The sequence below is a fragment of the Phocoena sinus genome, chromosome 5, assembly GCF_008692025.1.
Source record: "Phocoena sinus isolate mPhoSin1 chromosome 5, mPhoSin1.pri, whole genome shotgun sequence".
Classification (NCBI taxonomy): Eukaryota; Metazoa; Chordata; class Mammalia; order Artiodactyla; family Phocoenidae; genus Phocoena; species Phocoena sinus.
The window spans coordinates 21,958,907-21,982,912 of record NC_045767.1 but is presented as its reverse complement, the minus strand read 5'-3'; the positions used below and the strand labels follow the sequence as shown (position 1 = coordinate 21,982,912).

Below are 24,006 nucleotides of genomic sequence, written 5' to 3'. Positions count from 1 at the left end.
CCACTTCGGTAGGCTTGTCCTGCTTGGGAGGGAGTCTGCCTGAGGTCAGTGCCCCAAGCCAGTGGTTCACATTCACAGTCACCTGGGGGAGCTCTGTAATAATGCAGATTCCCAGCCTCTACCCAAGACTTATTGAATCAGAATTTTCAGAAGTGGGATCCACAAATCTGTAATTTGAAAGACTTTCACTTTTCCTCATTTCTGATTCTGAGTGCTTAGGATTTCTGTTTCTGTTTTTTAAAATGTGTGAATACAACTGCTCACAAGGAGAGATGGGGAGGCTCAGGCAATGGGGAAGGGACAGACGGCGTGCAGTGGCAGTAGACATCTGTGTGAATGGATTATTAAGGTCAAGGACTGCCTCTGGCCGAAAAAGCAGAGGAATGAAGGGACCAACGGCTGGAGCTTTGGTTTGGTCATAAGGCCCCTGACAAGTTTCTAAAATATTCTGGGTCTCAGTTTCCTCAGCTGTTTAAATGAGAGAAGGATCTGATCATCTAAAGCACATGACTGTCGTAAGGATACAGTGATATAACAGACACCAAGAGCTGTTACAGGGAGAGGTGTAAGTTGAGAGTTTGGCCATAGAGACTGAGAAGTCCTGTAAGTGTCAGCCCACCTCTAATGTGACCATCTGCTTGGCCATAGCTCTCTCCACTGCTTCGTACATCTGTGTGTTCTGGATCCCCAAGCCACAAAAGATGACAAAAGCTTCCAGAAACTGTTCATCATTTCGGTTGAAAGGCTTAATTTTGCCAGTGGTCTCCTCCATCTTATTAACAAGTTGGCAAACCCCTGTAAGAATCCAAGAAATCAAGCAAATGTTACTATTCATCATCGCAGCTCTCACTGACTTTAAGACCCCCCCCACCAAGACTGTCTTACACTTTTCTCTTAGGAATGCTTGGTATCTCCAAATAAGTAAATGAATCCTCACAAATATAAGCTAGAAAAGTCATCTGAATCAATTTACATGAGAACTTGTTTCACATAGCCCTAAATGTATGTTGTCTGTGTTCAAAAAATCCTAGAGTACTATTTTCTTCCAGACTCGGTCGCGAATTTCAGATCAGCTGAGTCCCCAAAGACAATTTGTCCTTTGGAGACTAATTGGATTTTTGTACATTTGCCAAGAGAGCAATTTTGATGCACATCAGAATTTTGGGTCACACAGACTGCCTTTCCTTACTGAGAAACCAGAAGTTAAACAGCACAATTACATACAAAATAGAATGGATGAAACAGACAATTTACATAGACAGTCTAAAGTTTCAAATATGCACCTCTGCATCCAGGAGAATCATATTTCCAATCATTTTTGATACTACAAATAAATGCACATAGAAATGTCTATTTAGTTAGAAATAAAAGCAGAACTAATCTTTGGAGACAATCGTAACCTAACCTCCCAAATCCTGGCCTTTCTTAGAAAGTCAAACACGTAGTCGATATGAATGGAAGATTACATCAAATCTTTATTGAACTAGTTGTTCTATGGGACTCTGAGCCTAGTGGTCTCTGTGAGGAGTTTGATGACCTCCTACCTCTGGGTAACACACTGTTGTTAAAGTCCTCATCTCTTCTGTCTCTGCATATGTAATATAGACTTCCGTCATGTGCATGTAGGTACAGTGCTTTAATACACACATGAACTCTAGTCTGCACAGTTTATACTGGGAGAAAGGTGTGCCCACGCCCATTTTACAGATGAAGAAACTGAGTCTCAGGAAGGTTAAGTCATATGCTCCAGGTCACTTAGCTAGTATGCTTATGTCTAAAATTGAAACCCCAGCTCAGCCTGGCCCCAAAGGCTAGTTTATTACCACACTGCTGCTCTGTGCCTTTTCACCCCCGTCAGATCACTGCTAGCAGTTCCCTGACTGCATTTTGCTTGCCCACACCTTTGCCTATGCTTTTCCGCTGGCCTATACTGCTCCCCACTGCTCTCTTTCCTGTTGTCCAATAGATCCCTACATGCCCTTCACAGCGAGCTCCCACAGGCCTCCCACTTCCCGGGTGAGGCAGGCACTTCTCCTTTCTATCTCCTTAACTTTATCATTTGGAGTATCACGGGGGATTTTATTTCTGTCTTTCTTTCTGGACGTACATATCTTGGGCTTAGAGATTTTATTTTTTCAGTTCCACTTCCTCAGCCAGCAATGCCTGGCATATAGCAGGACTCAAAAAATGTTTACTGAGTTAATGAAAGAATGAAGGATTGCGTCTCTGACCCAAACCACTTTCCCATGAAGACTATATTCTGTTATCTCTTATTTTTCCTGGAGCACAAAAGGATTTTATAGCGTCCGTGATGATGCATGGTTGCACATGAAATCCCTTTATTACCACTGGTGTGCACTTTATCTTTAACCCTACAAATTATCTGTATTCTCATGTTGCTCTTTTTTGTTTGTGGGAGTTTTTCTACTTTAGACAGTAAAGGCATCCTTATCTATCTGTATTAGTACGGCAGAGATTACTTCTCTAACACATTCCATTATCAAGAAAAATTTTAAACAATTTTAACGTGTAAGCTTCTTAGGCTCTGTTTCCTGGGCATCCCAGGCTAAGACAAAAGCTATCCTCTCTAGTAAATGAAATACAACTGGTGTGCACTTTATCTTTAACCCTACAAATTATCTGTATTCTCACGTTGCTCTTTTTTGTTTGTGGGAGTTTTTCTACTTTAGACAGTAAAGGCATCCTTATCTATCTGTATTAGTACAGCAGAGATTACTTCTCTAACACATTCCATTATCAAGAAAAATTTTAAACAAGACATAATGAATCTGGACACTGCAAGTAAAAACTGTGAGTAAATATGGCAACCGGTATTCATTATCTTAAAAGACCATGTCCCATGTACGGTAAAAACGCCTGGGTTATATCCTCCAACCTTTGTGAATCCCCAAATTATAAATATGGAACTGTTTATATAGGTTTCTGGCTATCTCCCAAATCACATTTTCTTGAGGGTCACGCATTCTGTGCCTTATCCTCACATCACAATGTGACTGCCTTTCAATTTTTACTAAAGTTTTCTCCTAGTTGATGGCCATTTTTCATAACCAAGATTTTTCTTTTTATCACTGCATAAGATTGATTGCATGTATGGGAAGGAAAAGACAACCCGGAGGGGTTGAGACGTGGCCATCAGGCAGTCTGCTGGGCCTGGGACCGAGGTAAGGAACTCTTTCCTGGACAGCGGTTCAAATCTGGGCCTCAGCCAACAGTCATTGAATGAATATATTAAGCGGTATTAACTAATACCTCAGGAATTGAAAGTTACTAAAATGGCATGTTAAGTGTCCAAGTAGGAAGAGTTGGCTGTAACAACCACAGCTCAGGGCAGAACAGCTAAAGTGTGTCTGTGTCACAATCCACCTCTATAGATACAGACACGCAGACACAGAGTTACGCTCAGGGCGAGAAAATGGGTAAAGACAAATTATCCCTTTAGGAATATAATTTAATCCTTCTTTGAAAGCAGTCACATTTATACAGCATTCAAGACAATCCTGTTGATCTCTTTACACCCTTCATAAAATTTAATTCTATCAAACAAAAATACCCAAGTCGGAAAAAAAAAAAAATAGCTATGAAGAAGAAAAGGTTCATAACAAACAAATAGGGTTCTTTGAGAAAATGTAAAGCTTGGGCCCGTTTACAGATGGTTTTCACAGCTTATTCATTAAAGATCTGGAAGAGTGGATGAAGAATACAATAATGAAAATTAAAACTGGTCATTTGAAATGCCTCATCTACTAGTAAGCCATATAAAATCAGAATCACTTATATATAAAAACAAAGTAGTTATTGCAGAACCAAAAACAAAACAAAATCACTCAACAAAAACCAATAACTGTATACAAAAATAAAATAAAACATTCAAAAATATATTAGGAGAAAACCAAGAAGCAGTACAGTTAGATAGCAAACTATCAGTGTTAATATTAGAGTTCACAAAGTACTCGTCTAGACATTATTTCACACGGTCATCACAGCAGCTCTGAGAGCTAGATGGCACTGAAGGCATCTCTGGAAATTATGCTGAAGGGACTAGACAGTTTCTAAACACACACTTATGTTTCCTTTTCTATAATTCCAGGGATCAGATGTTGTTACCAACCACAGTTTTCCTTTTGGCCTCTTGGCAGAGCAGGGGGTCAATTCTTACATCCTGCTTGTGGTCTCCTGTCCTCTCTCCTGCACAACATGGGCTCCAAAATTAGCATCCTGTCTTGTTAATGTGTAAGACTTACCCTTCTACCCTTGTCACCTACCTTGCAAATAATTTTTTCGCACTTGTTATTTGTCAATTATCTTAACTTAGGGAGTTTTTTGGTTGTAGAAAAGATTTCATTTCTCAAGTAACTAAAACAGTTATCTTTTAAGTTTTCAACTACAGTGTCTTGCTTTTAAAAGAAGCCTCCCCATCTTAAAATTACATACAAACCTATATTTTCCTCTGGCACTTTTACAGATTCATTCCATCACGTTTAATCTTTTAATTTTTTCCCTAAATTGCTCCTGGATTCTTGCAAAACATAAACAGTTATCCATTCTTTAGTAATTTGAATTGTCACCTTAAATAATAAATTCATACTTATTTCAACTATGTACTTTTTTCACGTTTAAATGTTATGAAATCAGTATGCATCCTCATCAATTGCTTGTCATTATGTAATTGAAATCACTTTTCTCTTTCTTAAAGATATATAAAATGGTGTCTTTCAACCAATGGCTCCTTAGAAACAATGAAATATACTCTATTATGCACAATAACACAACTGTTCTATCAGACGTGAGTCTGCATTTAGACTTTCTACCGTGTTCCATCAATCCTGCCATCTCTTCTAGCACACATGTAATACTTTTAATAATGTTACTTATACAGCATTATTTTAATTTCTGACAAGGCAATTCTCTATCCATCAACTCTGATTATTTGATTATTTTTATGCTATTCTTCCAGATGAATTTTATATATGTTGGTCAAGAACTCCTCTACCCCCTGAAAAAAATATCTTATGAGGACATGTATTAAAATTGATCTAAATCTGATCTGCAAAAAGTTAACATCTTAAATAATAGATTCTTATTGTCAGGAAGTGTTATATCAGTTCACTTACTTAAAGATAACTTAAAGACTTTCAAGTTATCTAGTAGACTTTTATAGTTTTCCTCATATAGATGTTCCTATTTCTGACCAAGTTTACTCCTTGTTACTACTGTAAACAGGATGATTTTTCCATTATTATTTTCTAACAAATTTGTCTTGGCTTGTAAAAAGTTATTTTCTTTTAATAATTTGATAGCCAGGAACTTCCGCAAGTCTCTTTTTAGATAGGTACTTTCAGCTGATTCTTTTAGGTTTTTTCATTCAACAATCATATCATTTTGTAAGTTATTTTGCCTTTGCGTTTTCCATGCCTCACCTTATTTCATCCTTTCCTGTCCTCTGATTGCTTTGGTAACAATTTACTTTGGGCAAGAGTTGTTTTGTTTTGTTTTGTTAGTGACTTTAAAAATATAACTTTCTCAACTACTTCCATGAAAAAAAAAATTAACATCTTTATTGGAGTATAATTGCTTTACAATGTTGTGTTAGTTTCTGCTGTATAACAAAGTGAATCAGCTATATGTATACATATATCCCCATATCCCCTCCCTCTTGCGTCTCCCTCCCACTCTCCCTATCCCACCCCTCTAGGTGGTCACAAAGCACCGAGCTGACCTCCCTGTGCTATGCGGCTGCTTCCTACTAGCTATCTATTTTATATTTGGTAGTGTATATGTCAATGCTACTCTCTCACTTCGTCCCAGCTTACACTTCCCCCCTCCCCATGTCCTCAAGTCCATTCTCTACACCTGCATCTTTATTCCTGTCCTGCCCCTAAGTTCGTCAGAACCATTTTTTTTTTTTTTTTAGATTCCATATATATGTGTTAGCATACGGTATTCGTTTTTCTCTTTCTGACTTACTTCACTCTGTATGACAGATTCTAGGTCCATCCACCTCACTTCGTTTCTTTTTATGGCTGAGTAATATTCCATTGTGTATATGTGCCACATCTTCTTTATCCATTCATCTGTTGATGGATACTTAGGTTGTTTCCATGACCTGGCTATTGTAACTATTGCTGCAATGAACATTGGGGTGCATGTGTCTTTTTGAATTATGGTTTTCTCTGGGTATATGCCCAGGAGTGGGATTGCTGGGTCATACGGTAGTTCTATTTTTCGGTTTTTAAGGAACCTCCATACCGTTCTCCATAGTGGCTGTATCGATTTACATTCCCACCAACAGTGCAAGAGGGTTCCCTTTTCCCCACACCCTCTTCTATGAAAAATTTTAAACTCTCCTTCTGTTAGTATTGGTTATTACCAATTTTTATAGAATTTCTCCATTTCATCAAAACATATTATTTTTTTGGTACATTGTATTATCTAACATCTTTTAAAGTTTCTTCTGTATCTGTAATTACATTTCCTTTCTCATTCCTATTTGTGTTTCTTTTATTTCCCTCATTATCTGTGTTTATTATTATTGTGTTTGCCCATTATCTCGTTTTACTATCCCCTCTCATTTCATAAATTTATCTTTTCAATTTCTTTGCTCACTTTCTTCCTATTTATTTGTTTACTTTGGGGGCAGCACAGAGGGTGAGAAAGAGAAAGGTGCTGTCTTTCTAATTTCTTCAGTTGAACACTTAGTTCAAATAACTTCATTATGTCCTAATTAATAATGGCAAAATATTTAAAGCTATATAACTCCTATATATATAGCTTTGACCTTGTACCTTGAGTTTTTATGTTAAATTGATACAACCACTAATTTTCTAAAATGCTATACTTTCATTTTGACTTTTGATTTCTTCTTTGTCATTTGGAAGAATGTTTTTCAGTTTCTAAGTGAGCTTTTTCCTTCCAATTTATCCTTTTATTACACATTTCTAGTTTTAATGCACTGTGATCCATGACAGTGGTTGTCAATTCTACTTTTCAGAAATGACTAAGTTTGTGTTGCATGTGTGTGTATCACTAATATTTGTAAATTTCTGATGAATATTTTGATAGGAATTTGTGTTTTTAAATTATGAAATATAAAAGTAAATATTTATATGCCAGTTAAATCCATTTCATTTTCTGTATTAATCAATTCTAATGTTTCCTTATATTTTCCTGTACTTTAACATTCTATGAAAAGGGTACTAAAGACTCTCACTATGATCACCATTTTGTCCATTTCTCCTTGTATTTTTAATAGCTTTGGGTTTTGTATGTCAATGATGTTATTTACTTTATAGAAGCATTTATGACAATTACACTTTCCTCTGTGAATTTAACTTAATCAATGCAAAGTGATTCTGTATATTATATGTTTTTACCTTAAAATTTACATCGTCTGATATTGATATCTCTACTCAAATTTTTCCCATTCTGTGTAAAATGTATTCTTACAAATAGTATATTCTTCCTATCTTCTAGAAATTCCTCAATGTTTCTGGTCCAATAAAGGTAAGCGTCTCTGTTTTCCAGGGCTACTATGAGGTTTCTCTTATTTTTCTATTTCTTCAATCAATTCTTGAAACTATAATCCTTATATTTATTTTTATTTTATAGATTTTCACTTTTATAATTTCAAGCTATAATCTCCTAGTTTTATTTTTTTCTCATTTTCTTCCCATTATTACTGCCCCTACAGCCTTATTTCCTGGCACTTCTTATCACTAATCATAATTAACAATTCTTTAATTGGGAAAAACTGTATACTTGAAGCAATATAAGCAGTATGTACCATGGACGACACTGCACAGTGTAATATTTGCATTAGGAAAATCCCAGCAAATATTTTTAAAAACAAATGAATAGTTAGTGATATTGCCAAATGATATAATTTAATATGAAAAATAAAATTAAGAAGTCAAATTTAAACTTACATAATTTTACAATATTTACTTATGCCTTGGGATCATACTGCAACACATAGATGAGCAGAGCATTAGGACGGAAATCAGTTTAGAAAATATATTCAGTAAGAAATACATATTCCCCTCTCATACTTCACTGTCAAACAACGTGTGGTATAACACTATGATTTTTATTACTTTTTCACTAAAAAAAAAAAAAAAGATGAAAATGTAAGCTATTTAAAGTGGAGATGTTCTCAACAATAGTTTTTGGATGGGAATGGAACTAATTTCTTCAAAATATGCCCTGAAATTGACATGGAAAATTTAGTCTAATAAATAGGGGATATAATTGGTTAAAATAAGTGAATTTGAATGAGGAAGTATTTTCTTAATAGTGTTGAAAACAAAGTGGTGGAAACACTCTGTGTTAGCCAGAGCACTGAGAAAACATTTGATATGAAAAAATACCTCAGGGAATACATGTGGTGATACAACAGGCCCCATACTGGTCTAACGTCTATAATTTCATCTAATTGTCAGTAATGGGAAAAAAAAGGAAGGGAAAGAAGATTACCAAGAACACATGGGCCCGTCTGTCTTTCTGCATGGAAACTCTGTGGGGATTCTGTATTAGAATTACATACTAGCAGAATCTGGTCTGTGTGACATGTAAGAAAAATGATCTATGGCCATGATATTTTCCATGCTGCATCTGTGAGTACAAAGTATAGTTGAGAATTCAAATTCTCTGTTTTGTCACACTTATAAAGACAGCAAGGAATACTGGAAATATTCCCTCTTGAAATTAACCTGAAAATGCCCCCCCAGAAACCCCACCAGGGAAATCATTTTTTCTTTCTTTCTTTTTATTGGCAGGGAATTTTTCCTTTCCAAAGACAACATTTACTTACTTTTGAGTCTGTTATCAAGCAGGGTGACACAAAATGTATGCCAAGAGAAGTCTGATTATTTCAACTGGTATTTTTTTCTTTGTTCACTTGTCTGAAACAGTGACAGGAACACAGAATGTGGATTCTGAAGGGATCTGAAAGGTTAGTTAGTTGAATAATGTGGCCATAACCTTTTTATTTTTTAAAATAAATTTATTTATTTATGGCTGTGATGGCTCTTGCTGCGCACGGGCTTTCTCTAACTGCGGCAAGCGGGGGCTACTCTCCCTTGAGGTACGCGGGCTTCTCACTGTGGTGGCTTCTCGTGTTGTGGAGCATGGGCCCTAGGCGTGTGGGCTTCAGTAGTTGTGGCACAGGGGCTCAGCAGTTGTGGCTCGCGGGGTCTAGAGTGCAGGCTCAGTAGTTGTGACGCACAGGCTCAGTAGCTGTGACGCACAGGCTCAGTAGCTCTGCAGCATGTGGGATCTTCCCGAACCAGGGCTCGAAGCCCATAACCTTTTTTTTTTTTTTTTTTTTTTGTGGTACGCGGGCCTCTCACTGTTGTGGCCTCTCCCGTTGCGGAGCACAGGCTCCGGACGCGCAGGCCCAGCGGCCATGGCTCACGGGTCCAGCCGCTCTGCGGCACGTGGGATCCCCCCGGACCGGGGCACGAACCCGCGTCCCCCGCACTGGCAGGCGGACTCTCAACCACTGCGCCACCAGAGAAGCACCCATAACCTTTTAAATGCTTAAAGGGAGAGTGGAGCCAGCCGGATGTTGTGAGCCCTATTCCCATCCAGGGACCTTTGCACTCCCCCCAAATCCTCTTACTTATCACATGTGTAAAGTGATGAAAAAGCCTGATGTATAACTTCCTTCGGCCACTCCCCATTCCCAGTTATTCCAAAGAGATGCTGCTGAGAAAAAGCAATGATGTGCCTTGATGTGGCAAGTTGCCACTCTGTCCTCCTTCTTATCAGAACTTATTAGTAAATGATGCATCGCTTCTGGAATCCATTTCACATTTTCAAAGGTCAAAGGCAGCTTGTGGTAAGCTCTATATTTATATCAAAAAGCATTTTAAAGAAGTATAACATGGGAGATTGGGATTGACATAAATACACTAATATGTATAAAATAGATAACTAGTAAGAACCTGCTGTAAAAAAATAAAATAAAATTCAAAAAAAATGTTAAAAAAAGGAAGCATAACATATATAATGTAGTTTTCACCTACCTAACTCCTAGAATATAAAATTTTATATCCTAAACATTTATGTAGTTTCATATTGTAGGGCACCCTTGTCAGTTTTCTTCTGTTGTTTATGTTAGAGATCTGATCGGTGATAATCTTGAAAAGAGAGCTGACATACGGATTCACTAAGCTCTACTTTTTTCTCTGAGAGCTGAGAAGCGTGCAGGTGATGAACAGCCTTCAGGGAATCGCCAGGCTGGCTTCCAAGAGGCTTTATGAGGCAATGCACTGGAGTCAGCAAGCCCAGCCCTGAAGGGTTACAAACTAGCTTACCATACTGAGGACAGATCCCACTCTCTGGGGTAGAGAACAGTACCTAAGTTCACAAGACTGATTTATAAAACCAGAATAGTATCAATGTCCAACAAGAAGTAGATCTGTCCCAGGAACCCGAGTACGCGCACCTGCAACTCAGCCCATTGCCTCAAGCCCAGTTCACCGATTTACAATAAGAAACAACTGGCAAAGCGAGCAATGTATTCGAGAGGATATGAAGAATGCATTCTCTTCCTATGAGTTAACATATCTTGGAAAGAAAATAATCAGAACAAGGGAAGTCAGACTGGTGGGTTATTTAATGGCATAAGCCCGTGTATCCATCTCACAGTGAGGACGCATGCCAGCAGACGGACTGGAATCACCGAGCAGTACCAGCTACAACCTGCTGCATCCATCGCCACGCAAGTGCTGGCCTTGCCAAGTGGTCAGCATACCCTATACACTGCTACAACCTTTTTCATCCATCTCCATGTGAGAGGCAAAGGTTCCCTGACTACTGCACACAACTGGAGAGGCACTTTCAATATTTGTCCTTTTTTCCTCCCATTTTCATGAACGATTCCCCCCCACCCCCGCACCTTTCTGACCAACACTCTTCTTTAATAAAATTACAGTCAAATCTTACAACCTGGAAACTCATCAGAATTTTTAAGGTAAATTTATATAGCTAAGCCTTGCTCCGTTAGGGTTTTTATTTAAAAGTTTAGCCTCTGTTCCAAGTTCTTGGGAGAATATTTAACAGTTCAGACTGTTTTCACAGTGTCAATCATGCACGATTGGCATATAAAACCTCACATTTTCTGTTCTACGTTTAATATAACCTGCAATGCCAAGAAATAAATATGTCGATAATAGGAAACATCATCTCATTTTTCTGAGAATGCCTCCTTCCATCATTCCTACAGTAGACATATTTTACTAACCTTCATGTAAGAATGTAAACTCCCTGAGGCAGGGGTTTTTGCTTGTTCACTGACTTATCCCAAGTGCCTAAAGCAGCGGAGTGTTCAATGAATACAACCTACAATCTAAACCATGTATTCAAAAAAGAAAAACCAGAAACCCAGAAGTAAGGCCCTAAAACAATATACATCATCGACTTGATCTCTCTGTTTGCTAACTTTCAACATGTCATTCTTAAACCAAACTTCTATTGAAACAGGATTACAATTACCAAAATACATCATAGTTAATAAGATATTTAAGAACTGTCTGTTGACATTTATCAATATAAAATTATTTCAAAATTCTTTTATCATTCCAATTTTTATCTTTTTTCAAACATTTTAGTCTTTAAATTTACACTTGAAAGAAGTTTCTGAGACTACATGTTTTTCTTTAATAAGTGCAGAGTAGAGGTCAACAAAAAGGCTTTACCTATCACTTTATTCTTCTTTCCATTTTTTATAGGCGTACAAAGCAAACTTCTAATGCACTGCTGTTTTACATTTCCTGTGTTTTCATTCTAAACAAAAACAAAAACAAGACAGCTAAATATTATGAGAAGACTGTTTGTCCATTAGATGCTATAGAAACTATATTGGACCTCGGAAGCCACTAATATATTCATCTTTTATTAGCTGGAGATAACATCAGAGTGCAGAAAATGTACAAATTATAATGAATTTCACATAAATGTACTATAAAGCAATTAGTCTTTACATTATTAAAAATACTAAATATCCTATTTTCTTTAAAATTTTTTTTCCATATTTTCCATTTTATTTACCTGTATTTCTTTTATTTTCCATTTTAAACTCTCCAAGCAGCTTACAGTAATAGTAAGCAAAGTATTTATTCAGTTTCTACTATCCCTGTGTAGTGGATGTCTGAAATAACTTAACAAGAGGGGCAGAAGTCAAAAGCATTACACCACCTAGGATTCTACATGTTACAAATTTGTCCTTGTTTAGTTTTCCCACTGTTATCTATTGCCCATATCGCTAACGTTCTAAAAAGGTCTCCTAGGTAGGCAAATAACAAAGTCAAGGCAGCTGCCTCAAACTGCAATGCTTTTCTGAAGTTAGATGAGAAAAAATACTAGAATTCAAAGTTTTCAGTGTCTGAGAAACTGACCCTTGTAGCTTTGCTCTCGAGGAAAACAGATACTCAGTTTTCCACAGAGCTGTTCACTGCGGTAGATTACCAATTATAGGCATTTAAGCCATATGAAACTTAACCGTTGAGGGTAAACTCAGGAACTCCAGCCATACTATCTAAAGAATGTCATTAAGTAGGTAATAGTTAAATTACCTCAAAATTAGTTTATGATAGTTCATTAATACATGTTTAAAAAACTAATAAAAGTACAGAGAAAAATACTCAAGTACACCTGATAACCTCTCAACAGATATTATAAGCTGTTTTATTCTCTTTCCTCAGATCACGGAAAGCACAGATCACTCCCAAAGAGCCAATTCTAGGGCCAGTCCTTCAGTTACGAGTAACTAGTTTGGGACTTCCCTGGTGGCGCAGTGGTTAAGAGTCCACCTGCCAATACAGGGGACACGGGTTCGAGCCCTGGCCCGGGAGGATACCACATGCCTCGGAGCAACTAAGCCCGTGCGCCACAACTACTGAGCCTGTGCTCTAGAGCCTGTGAGCCACAACTACTGAGCCCACATGCTGCAACTACTGAAGCCCACGTGCCTAGAGCCCGTGCTCTGCAACAAGAAAAGCCACAACAATGAGAAGCCCACACACCGCAACGAGGAATAGCCCCTGCTCACTGCAACTAGAGAAAGCTCACACAAAGCAATGAAGACCCAATGCAGCCAAAAATCAATAAGTAAATAAATTTTAAAAATTAAAAAAAAAAAAAGAGTAACTAGTTTAAGTGCAGATCTGATAGGAAAACAGCCTTCAAGCTCCAAGTCTAAAATTGGGTTACTTACTGTCCAGGGAAATCTTTTATCTTTACTGACATCTGGGATATTAAGTGGTTCCATAGTATTTTTGACATACTGAGCATACATGTAATTGATTCTGTTCGCATCACGTTCCCTGTGGAGATAACAGAGATGAGTTCTTTCTGTGCAGTGAAAAAACGCAGGCAAAACAGAGTCAAATAGATGATTATAAGGGAAACATACCAGTCTTAAATTATAGAGCAAAGTGTATATCTTAGTTGGAAAATGCAGCTTTAAACATATTTGATGATTTACAACTTTGGTAGTTACTATAACTGAAATGCTTTGAAAAAACAAAGACCCACAATTTTTCAGCTATCTAAAACAAGTTTAAAATGTCATTAAGTAATCTTATTACCACTGTTAATGGGCATGTCGATTTTTGTGCTGTTTAAAATCCATATGAATTTTCCCTATGTCTTATTTTCTCATCAGATTATAGAATGACTAAAGTCTAGTGTCTGTTTTTACTTCCTCAGTTATTTATTTAGTCTATCCATTCCAATAAAACAATCTTTTACACATTTCAGACCAAGGGAAAAATCGAGCAGGCCTAGAATAATTTTATTAAGCTCTTCTCTCTTCTTTTTTCTGCTTTAAATTGAAAAAAAAATTTTTGAACTTACAACATTTTCCCAGTTTCTTGCTTAATAGGTTGATCATAAAAGGTTAACCTGATGTCACAGGGTTCACAAGTGCAGTGCCAGTAATGGAGTTGGGAAAACAGAACAGAACGCATCTTTTCATCAGGAAACTTCCTATGTTCCTTGGTGATGGGGATGAATTCCGCAAAGAGGGTCAAGTTATAGAAATTTACCCCAGCTATAAGTATGTGCCTGTATTAACTGTAAGATCACTAACTGAAGAAAATAGGAAAGTCTAATAGTGGGAGACATTTCAAAATAAAATATGTGCCTCAGGAAAAATGTCCACTTGGTCTGAGTTCTCCAAGTGCTAATCTTTTCCTGTCTTCCATCCTTCTCACTCAGCCTGCCAAACTGCTTCTAGGACAGTGGTTTCAAATGATGTTCTCAATCACCGTGATTCCACAAAGATTCCTGAAGCCGTGGCCTCATTCCTAGCCAAGATAATTGAGTCTTTCCTTTCTTTGCTGTACATTTTAGGTTAATAGGTACTGACCGTATGTCCAGTATTATATACAAGTGATAAAGAATGAAAGGGAAATGACAATAGTAACACAGGAATACATGAACTTCAGACTTAACATTTTCTGAGCCTAGATTGATAATGTGGGAAGGCATGCAAAATGTCAGACACATCAGACCTAGGACATTCCTGGGTTTCTATTTCATACATATTATTCGGGTAGAATCCCAAGAAAAGGTTATAAGTGTAGGATGTAGGTTAACAAAACTATTTTAAAACCACAAATATTTCATGGACAGCAAAAGTCTCACGAAAAGAGAACAAGAAACTGCAGTAAAGATAAGAAAAATGAAAAGGTAGTTACAGAGAGAAAGAAATACACTGGAGAGGGTATCTTTGTCCAAACCTCTTTTAAAATGATGATGATGACGACTTTTATTGTTCTTATCATCATCGTTATGTCAACAGTGGGAGACAGATGAAACCCAAATAGTTAAGCAACTTGCCAGAGGTCATAAATTCATATGTATAGGCATTGATACAGAGAAGCAGGAGTATTAAAATTACTTTTAAATCAACAGAAACCTAACTCTTTTTTCACTTCCCTGAAAATTTTAAGTTTTCCTGATGGTTACTTTAGTGAAAAATTAGTATGAGATTTGTTAAGGCTATGTGATCGCATCTTATTTCTTACTCTGTAAAAAGTGCTAATAAATTCTTACTTCCTCCCCTCAATAACAAAAGACTGAGCACTTCGTCCATGAGAGGCACCCTTAGCATCACGGGGAGACAAACTTCTAGAGGTCAGTAGCTGTCATAAGGCGCTTGTAATCTCGTAGAGGACTGTGTCAGAGAATGAATAATAATACAGTGTCTAGTTGCATGTCCTCTTTGAGCAGAGTCTAGTGCAGAAGCCCCCAGCTGTCCCTAGCTCTTCTCCCTTTCTCTTTATCTAGACACACGGCCGCTGAGGACAAAGACTACATTTATCAGCCGCCCTAGTGGCTTGGGATCATCATGGGACATGTAAGGTCTAGGCAACAGGAAATGTGACTGCTTCTAGAAAGCTTACCTAAAAGGCAGCTGATGTATGCTCTCTGCCCCTTCTTTCCCTGCCCCCCATCCTACCATTTGAAACGTGGATATGAAGGCTGGAGCTGCATCCTGGACCCTGGAAGGGAAGGGCCACTCCCTAGAGATGCAGAGTAGAAAGCTTGCAGGTACCTGGGTCCCTGAGGCCTTTGTAGAACAGAGCAGCAACACAGAGCCTGAGCTGCCTGCCTCTGGGTCTTTACAGGAGAGAGTAATAATATTGCATTCTTATTTAAGCTATTTTTACTTTGGGTTTTTATGATTCACACTCAAACCTAATCCTGACTAATACAATTGGTAACAATGAAAGCACCACATGTGGAGAAGATGGACAGATAACCCCTTGGTGGAGTGGGTTGGAGAAGACGGGGTATTAGGGAAATGCGCAAAAGGCTGGTAAGATTTAAGGATGCACAGAAAGACGTCAAGAATGAAAAGGAGGGTGAAAAACAGTATAAAAACATTGCTGAAATGGAAGAGTTCTAGGTATATTTGGGAAACATTAAACAGCTACAGATTGCTAGGAATAAAGTGATGGTTTCAGGCTGAAGATGTTAGGACAGGTAGTGGATGATTTTGAAAGTGCAATGCAAAGGGATAGGATCTTCCTTTAAATAACAGGAATATTCTGGTAGTCTTGCAAATGTGCCTCTCAGACCTACAACTGCAGGAGACCTAAATGACCAGTGTCTCTAGTCACTGTGCTCTGAAACCCAGGACTGTGTTTGTACTGCAGACACACTTCCCAGGGCTGCTCCTGGAAAAAGATGGAGCACACACAGCAGGGGCACTAAGGTAGCCCAGGCTTGGGAGACCCAGGATGCTTCTGACAGGAGGCTTTGGCTACAGAACTCCCCAACAGCCTGGCCAAACTTTCCTTAGAACTGCTCGGCTGCCTAAGATACTTCCACACAATGCTCTTTCCTTCTTTACCCTCTCTTTCACTCTGGGTCAGACTTGTGTGGGGAGCTCACGGCTCTCTCATCCCCTCCCAGCTCCCTCCCCCTTTACTCTCACATGGGGTTCCCCTAATAAATATCTTACACATTTAATCTAGTCTTGGCATCTGCTTCTTGGAAGGCCTGGGCTAACTCAGACCTCTAAGGTTTTTTGCACAGTGGATATCGAGGGAGGTGTACGTGAGTACATCCTTGGGAAGACAGTCAGGGACACGAAGCTTGGAAACACTGAGAAACTTCTGTGCTTTTAGATGTAAATGGGAATCACTTCAGGTTATGTGAACCAAAGACAGAAAAAACACATCAAAGAGACACAGAAATACTAACACTTACTGACTACTTACTATGTGCTGGAAATTTTCTGAAGCATTTTATGTGCATTAACTCATTTGGTCCTTTCTACAATCCTGCCATCAGTATCTCCATTTTACAGATGAAGAAACTGAGGCTTTGAGAGGTTAAATAATTCACACAAAGCACTACAGCTAGTAAGTGGTGGAACGTAAGTTTAAATACAATCAGTCTGATTTCAGAGTCTATACTCTTACACTCTGTATCTACGAGTTTTTAAAGTAGTAAAAACCTTTCTACTATTTTAAAAATAGTAGGTGTTACTGTATTTAACTATAATTGTTTTCCAATATAGTTATAACTAATAAGTATTAACTAGTATATGTATTCCAAGAAAGTGAGTTTAAAGGAGTAATTCTATGTATTTGTCATTTTATGACAAAATGTGCATTTAAAATTAACATGAAGTTAACTGATATGGAATTATAGCACTAAAATACCTATTTCTTAAAATTAAGAGCTAACATAAACTGTACCCCATCACACTCACTTTTTCCTTTGAATCGAAGCATAGAAACTCTAAAACCTCCCACCATCTGGAAATGAGCTTCCCTTCTGAATTCCTGGGTGACCCAAACTCCAACAGTTTACTGTGCTTTATCCCAGTGATGATATGATTCTAACAATTATGTGTAATGTTCACCCTAAATATTTTTTATTTTTACACTTAACATTTCAAAATATTAAGTGTAAACAGTTCTTTCAAAACTGTCTTCAATACATTATTTTAATTTATAAAAGGCAATTAGTGGGTTGGCTGGAAAAGTACCTAACTGATACATAACTGCCTAAAAAGGATGATTTGCTTACTGCTAACATCATCAAATTGCCTAGCACTTCATCTCATGGAAGAGTGGTTGGATTGACAAAGTGTTTAATAGTGAGAATTGGAGAGGCCTAAATTCTATCAATAAGCAATTTTAGAAACATAACACAGAATCTGCTGGTCAAGTGTCAATACCAGTTAGTCCTTCAAAAAGCTGAAGTTACTAAACACCATTTTAATTCGGAATTTTCACAAAATTAAGCCTGAAATCTAATTTTATTAAAATAAAACCATATTTACATCACTAAGAGGACTTTTATTGCATCATTATAATAAAGGCTAACTATTAGCTAATGTAAGGCACTGGTGTTGAATAATTTTCATTACTGTAAAATCAGTTAATGAATCAGTTTAAATGATCCATGTAAATTAGTCTCTTTTAAGGTAACCACACTGACCTATTTATCCTTTATAAAACAATCTTTATACTAAGACTGTCTTGGTATAATTTTTAAAAGTGGAAAGATATCTTCCATTTTTCCTACAGAGAAGGAACGTGATATTCATCAGAAACAAAGTAAAAGTGCTAACAAAAGATCAAGATGAAATAAATAAATAAATAAATAAATACTAAGACTTAAATATATATATAGTAGGACCTCAGTTTTTTTTTAATGCATATTGACCAGTAGAGGTCACTATCATACCAAGTCACAGGCTTGTTCAGCTATCAGAGAAATAAGAGGACTCGTCTGACTTCACAACAAAAATCAAATGTGAATACATAAAATAAAACTACACAGGCATATGCTGCTATACAAATATTCAAAGGTAAATGTAGATGATTCATCATTTTATATAAATATTTTTCTTTTTGGCCATGCTGCACGGCTTGCAGGATCTTAGCTCCCTGACCAGGGATCAAACCCAGGCCCCAACAGTGAAAGTGCTGAGTCCTAACCACTGGACCGCCGGGGAATTCCCATCATTTTATACATTTAATATGCATTATCATACTGATTTTCCTACTGTCCTCTGGATATATGTAAATTCATAAATATACATGTATATATTTCTTTTTTTATTTGTCTATATAGCAATTTATTATTCAAGCCAAATAGTAAAATAATCAAATATTTACAGGTTTAGAAGCTTTCTAAAATGTTCTTTATAAAAAGCAACAAAAATGTATGGTATCATAAAATCAAAACAGTATCTATTAATGCTCCTCCTAAGAATAAGACTTCATAACTGACCTAGGCAGTACAGCCCAATACCAGTATTTAAGAAAGATACATACACACTCTCCAGGACATGTGCATATTATCACATATTCAAAAAGGATTCGATTTCAACTAAAACAATGTCAAATATGCCAGAAAATATACACACAGAAGCTTAGAAAAGAATAGATGTGGAGACGGGATATAAACTTCAGTTCACTACCAGCAATGCCAAGAGGGAAATAAAGATCAGCTATTCTGTTCTAACTTTGTGAACCAAAAACTCCAGCGTAGCAGAAAATCTCTGGGTACAGATACCATGGTTTATGTACCCTGACTACCCATCCCACGCCCAAGTCACCAGTCAAGGCCTAAGTTAGGTGTACCTTGAGTCAATGAGTCAAACCCATTCCTCACCTGCCCCCAAGTTACACTTGCTCCTTTGCTAATTCCTGAAATTCTTTTAATAGAAGAAAAGGTCTTTCATATTGTTAAAATAATCATATTGTTAAAATAACAGTCTTGAAATGAGTTTTGATTTAAATATAATCACTTAAACGAACAACTCTAAATCACTGTAGTCAACAGTTTCTCCATCTTGATGGGGAACACGGAAGAGGACAGGAAATGCGAGAAAAGTTAAGAGAAGAAAGGAAAGGGTACAGAGGGCAGAAGACAGCTTCTGTAGACCTCACACTGATCCATGGGGTCAGTCTTAATTAGGAGGGTCGGAACAAAACCAGGCTGTGCACTTAAGGATTTTGTTCTTGCAGTTGCAAACTCAGGCACTTTACATGATCTACAGAGGTGATTTTCATTTTACTTTGTTTCCAAGTTTTTATCACAAACATTTTCTTCCAATTTTTTATGATGAACTTTTGAAATACATAAGAAAGTTGAAAGTAAAATGAATATCCTATTCCTAAATTCAACAATTTTTAATGTTTTGCCACATTTGCTATATCTATATATGCATGTGCAAACATTTATTTGTTTAAATACATTAATTTAGATATACTTATTTATTTTTGGCTGAACCGTATTTCATTTTATTTTTTGTTGGGAATTTTTAATTGAAGTATAGTTGATTTACAATGTCATGTTAGTTTGAGGTGTACAGCACAGTGATTCAGTTATACATATACATATATATGTATAACTGATTCTTTTCCCTTTTTCAGATTCTTTTCCCTTATAGTTTATGACAAAATATTGAGTATAGGCCCCTGTGTTATGCAGTAGATCCTTGCTGGTTATCTATTTTATATTTAGTAGTGTGTATATGTTAGCCTTGACCTTCTAATTTATCACCCCCACCCCCGCCCCGGCAGACCATTTTAAACTAAGGTGCAGACATCATAACACTTCATCCTTAAATACACCAGCCTGAATCTCCTAAAAATAAGAACATTCTCCTACTAACCACAATATCTTCCTAATTCCAAAGAAAAGGTACGCATAATTCCCCACCAACACCTAGTATCCAGTCCATATTCAGATTTCCAACTGGCTTAACAAATGTCTTTGATAGCTATTTGTTTTTAACCAGGATCTAATCAAGGTTCACATACTGCATTTGGCTGTTAGGTCTGGGAACAGTCCCTGCCTCCATTTTATTCAATGACATGGACTTTTTGAAGAGACCAGGCCAGTTATCCTATAGAATGTTCTATAGTTTAGATTTGCACAGAGGTTATTTTTGAAGTATCACCACCAAGGAGCTTGGTTACTGAGGACAGTACTAACTGTGGCATCATTCACCTATATGAAATAATTCTCTGACAAGTCAATGAAGAGTAAAAAATCTGGAACTTTAATGTCAAATAGTAAAGCTAAAATAATGTTCTATTTCCATGATCATATGAGGCTTTTCGGTTATACTATCAATAATTAGGAGTAATATAAATTGACACAAATTATTTTAGGGAGTGAAATAATTTGAAACAAATGAATAAGGAATAATGTGATAAAACCAGCATTATGCCCAAGAATTCCTGACGCTTTACCCTGGCAGACTTATATTCCTTAGACTATTTTATTGCTTAAGCAAAAACCACCACTGTTTTGCTAAGGGTGCAAAAGGAAATATGACAAGGACACTTGGTAATTTACTCTAAATCCTTTTTAAAATTTTTCAGAAAGCAAATATACAGTTGGGCCAGTAACAAGTATAACCTTGATATGTTAATACTTTCTATTGTTCCTGTGTACCAGTTAACAACCACCAAAAAGTGAATACTAATTTTAAAATTAAAAAAAAAAACATGAAAAAGAAATGAACTACAATAGAGATCTGGTCTGATTCTAGCCATAGGGTACATGTATTGGTGTGACTGAGATCACAGGCTTCCTTCTGGTGTTAGTTAAATCCTATGGCTGATTCCAAAGCAGAATAGACGCATAGAAAAAAATGTGTTCAGAAGCCTGTCAAATTTCCAGTGAGGGTCTAATATGCAATGAAAAAATATAATTGAAATATAGTACTTGTGGGTCTTAAATGAGTCAGTTCACAAAACACACTGTACCCAGGCCTATACTAATTGTGACACCACTCACTCTGTGAAAGAATTCTCCAACATGTCAAATGCAGTGGAAAAAACCCTGGACATATAACATCAAATAGTAAAGTATTTTCACAAATGAAATTATTTGTGGGAGGAAAAAAGCAGGTGTAGCTTCTATGCCTTAAGTTAAATAGGTCGTGAAATAACTATGTAGCCAGAATTACACACTTGTGATAAAGACAGACAGATAATTAAGTTTTCTTACCTTGTTAAAGTATCTGACGATTTTTCTAATTCCTCACACTCCATGTGAAACACACTAGAAAAAGAATCCTGAAAACAGAGCAACGACACAGACCGAGAAATAAGTTTGAGAATATAATGAAAACTATCTAAATACAGACATATGAGCCTGTGGAACTGACTGAAGACACCAATCCTCGCAATTTCTTTTCACTTTTTCAGACAAAACTGACCTAAGTGCTCACAACATCCTCAAGTCTACCTCCTATTACTTAGAACATGCTGCTGTTGTTTCTGATACTGACTTGCAAAAATGCTTATTTGAGTTTTTGTTCTTCTGCCAGCTGTTAATAAATAATTAGCTTCAGATTTTCTCTATATTTATTCAAAATCCTCAAGCTTTTATGCATACATTGATTGCTATTGTTGGGTCTTTTGAAAAGACACCTAATTCAGTAATATTTTATGAGATCATTAAATTATGAAGATTTTAACAACATAGAGAAGTATTTTTGAAGTTAAATTAAAAAGCAAAATACACATTTGAACCCATACTATATTTATAACTGAATAAAAAAATTAGAAGGAAACACAAAGAAAACAATGATATCAGTTTAATTTGGGGACAGAAGAACTAAGTACATTTCTTTTCTTGTTCACATTTGGACTTTTGCTTATGTGTTGAAATATTTTTAATCAAAAAATAATTACAGTATAAATGAACATCAAGTCACTTAATTGCTACACCCACTAAATTAAGTCATTAAAAAGTGAGCAAAAATATTAATGGGCAATACTGCTGAGCTATATTTTAAAGCAACACTGACACCAGTCAACTGCTGCCGTGATAGGGGTTAACTGGATGAGCTGAATGTTAATTAAAGTGATATTTAAATTGTCTAAAAAAAAGGAGTGCCCTATGTATAACTTTCAAAAATTAAATGCCAAAGAGCAGGTCACAGAGCAAAAATGATAAACTGACATACTGCATTAAAGAGTTCTGACCTGAACTGTAAAAGGATAGTTCCAATCTTGTAATTATCTCTATATTAAGGAGCTTATAACTGATTGAAAATATTAAATAATATCCATGAGAATACTATCTCATAGCATAGTGAATTCTTATTTGATTTCCTATTAATGAGAATCTCTCTCTCACACACACACACACACACACGATGATTCAGATAATGTTGCATCACACAGTACGATCTTACTATCTAATAAAATAATTAAAAATATAAGTTTTAAATACCTTTTATTATTCTACTTCCCAAAAAACCATCAATTCAGATATCATATGTGGACTGTAATTGACTTTATACACTTGAGAATTCCCATTCTTTTTCCTAACCCACCAATGAAGAGCCTGTTCTCAGGGTCTAAATGAAAAAGGAAGCAAACAACTACATCAAAAAGAAATATACCAGAAACAGTGGTTCATTGGTTGTGAAGGAAAAGAAACTGCATAAAAGAAAACAACCTTGGGCTAAAGGCCCTGATGCTAACAGCAAACTCAGTTGGCCTGTCTAGAAGTAACCAGCACTGTATGAGAACACTCCATCTTTACACACACATCCTGTCTCTTTACGTTACAAATCAATGGCTTGAAATCTACCAATCAGAACAGTTTAGTGGCTTTCCACGGTGGGTAAAGAATTTGGGACTGGGCTTCCCTGGTGGTGCAGTGGTTGAGGGTCCGCCTGCCGATGCAGGGGACGCGGGTTCATGCCCCGGTCTGGGAGGATCCCACGTGCCGCGGAGCGGCTGGGCCCGTGGGCCATGGCCGCTGGGCCTGCGCGTCTGGAGCCTGTGCTCCGCAACGGGAGAGGCCACAGCGGTGAGAGGCCCGCGTACCGCAAAAAAAAAAAAAAAAAAAAAAAGAATTTGGGACTAATAGGTACCTTTAGCAGCATTGCCTCCATTGGGCCATGCCTTTTGGTTTCTACATAATCGCTGGTGAAAAGAAATTTTTATAGTCAACCCAACCCATTCAGAAGGTGGTCTACCTGTTCATAGCAATAGAGCACAACTATTCTCAACCAAAAAAGGTCTGCACACTGTAGTGACAATGTATTTCTCCATCAAGGTAGTGTAGCCATTGACAAAAGCAACACACTGACATTACCAATGGTAACTGAAATACTTAGTGGAGGGTCAACAAGGTGAAAGGGTGCACTGAAGGCATCCTCCAACCTCACCTCTACCCCTTTTCAACCAGAACAGCTCATACTTGGATTGGCTTTACATAAACAACCATATTCAGTTGGATTTGAGAGAGGGTTCTGAGGCCAACCTGAGGTTTAAAGCAGTGTTTTAAGGAATATAAATTTTTGTCTTTCTAAAAATAAAAAAGTCATACTCTGTACTCACGGAGCAATCTTCATCCACTATGAAAATGGTGCATTTCTGCACCTGCATGAAAGAGATAATAGTGGCAGCTATTTTCTTTAGAATTACTTCTAATGATTGTTGTTCTTCAAAAATTAGGCTAGCAAGGTCAAGCAGCACC

General features: G+C 37.0%; 1 protein-coding gene and 1 long non-coding RNA gene across 6 annotated transcripts in view; one reads left to right on the top strand and one right to left on the bottom strand.

Moving 5' to 3' along the window:
- Positions 1–24,006, bottom strand: part of PDE5A (phosphodiesterase 5A) — a 139,891-nt gene that overhangs the window by 51,526 nt on the left and 64,359 nt on the right. For all 5 annotated transcript variants that reach the window (XM_032633204.1, XM_032633207.1, XM_032633208.1 and 2 more), the window contains 5 exons: positions 23,868–24,005; positions 21,517–21,584; positions 13,235–13,343; positions 11,718–11,805; positions 620–795 (listed from right to left, as the gene is read on the bottom strand). In XM_032633204.1, the coding sequence (XP_032489095.1) occupies positions 620–795; positions 11,718–11,805; positions 13,235–13,343; positions 21,517–21,584; positions 23,868–24,005 (579 nt within the window). The remainder of the gene's footprint in view (positions 1–619; positions 796–11,717; positions 11,806–13,234; positions 13,344–21,516; positions 21,585–23,867; position 24,006) is intronic.
- On the top strand, positions 14,617–16,500 carry LOC116754518. The gene is made up of 2 exons (XR_004350063.1): positions 14,617–15,159; positions 15,313–16,500. It is a non-coding gene; the product is annotated as an uncharacterized LOC116754518 (long non-coding RNA).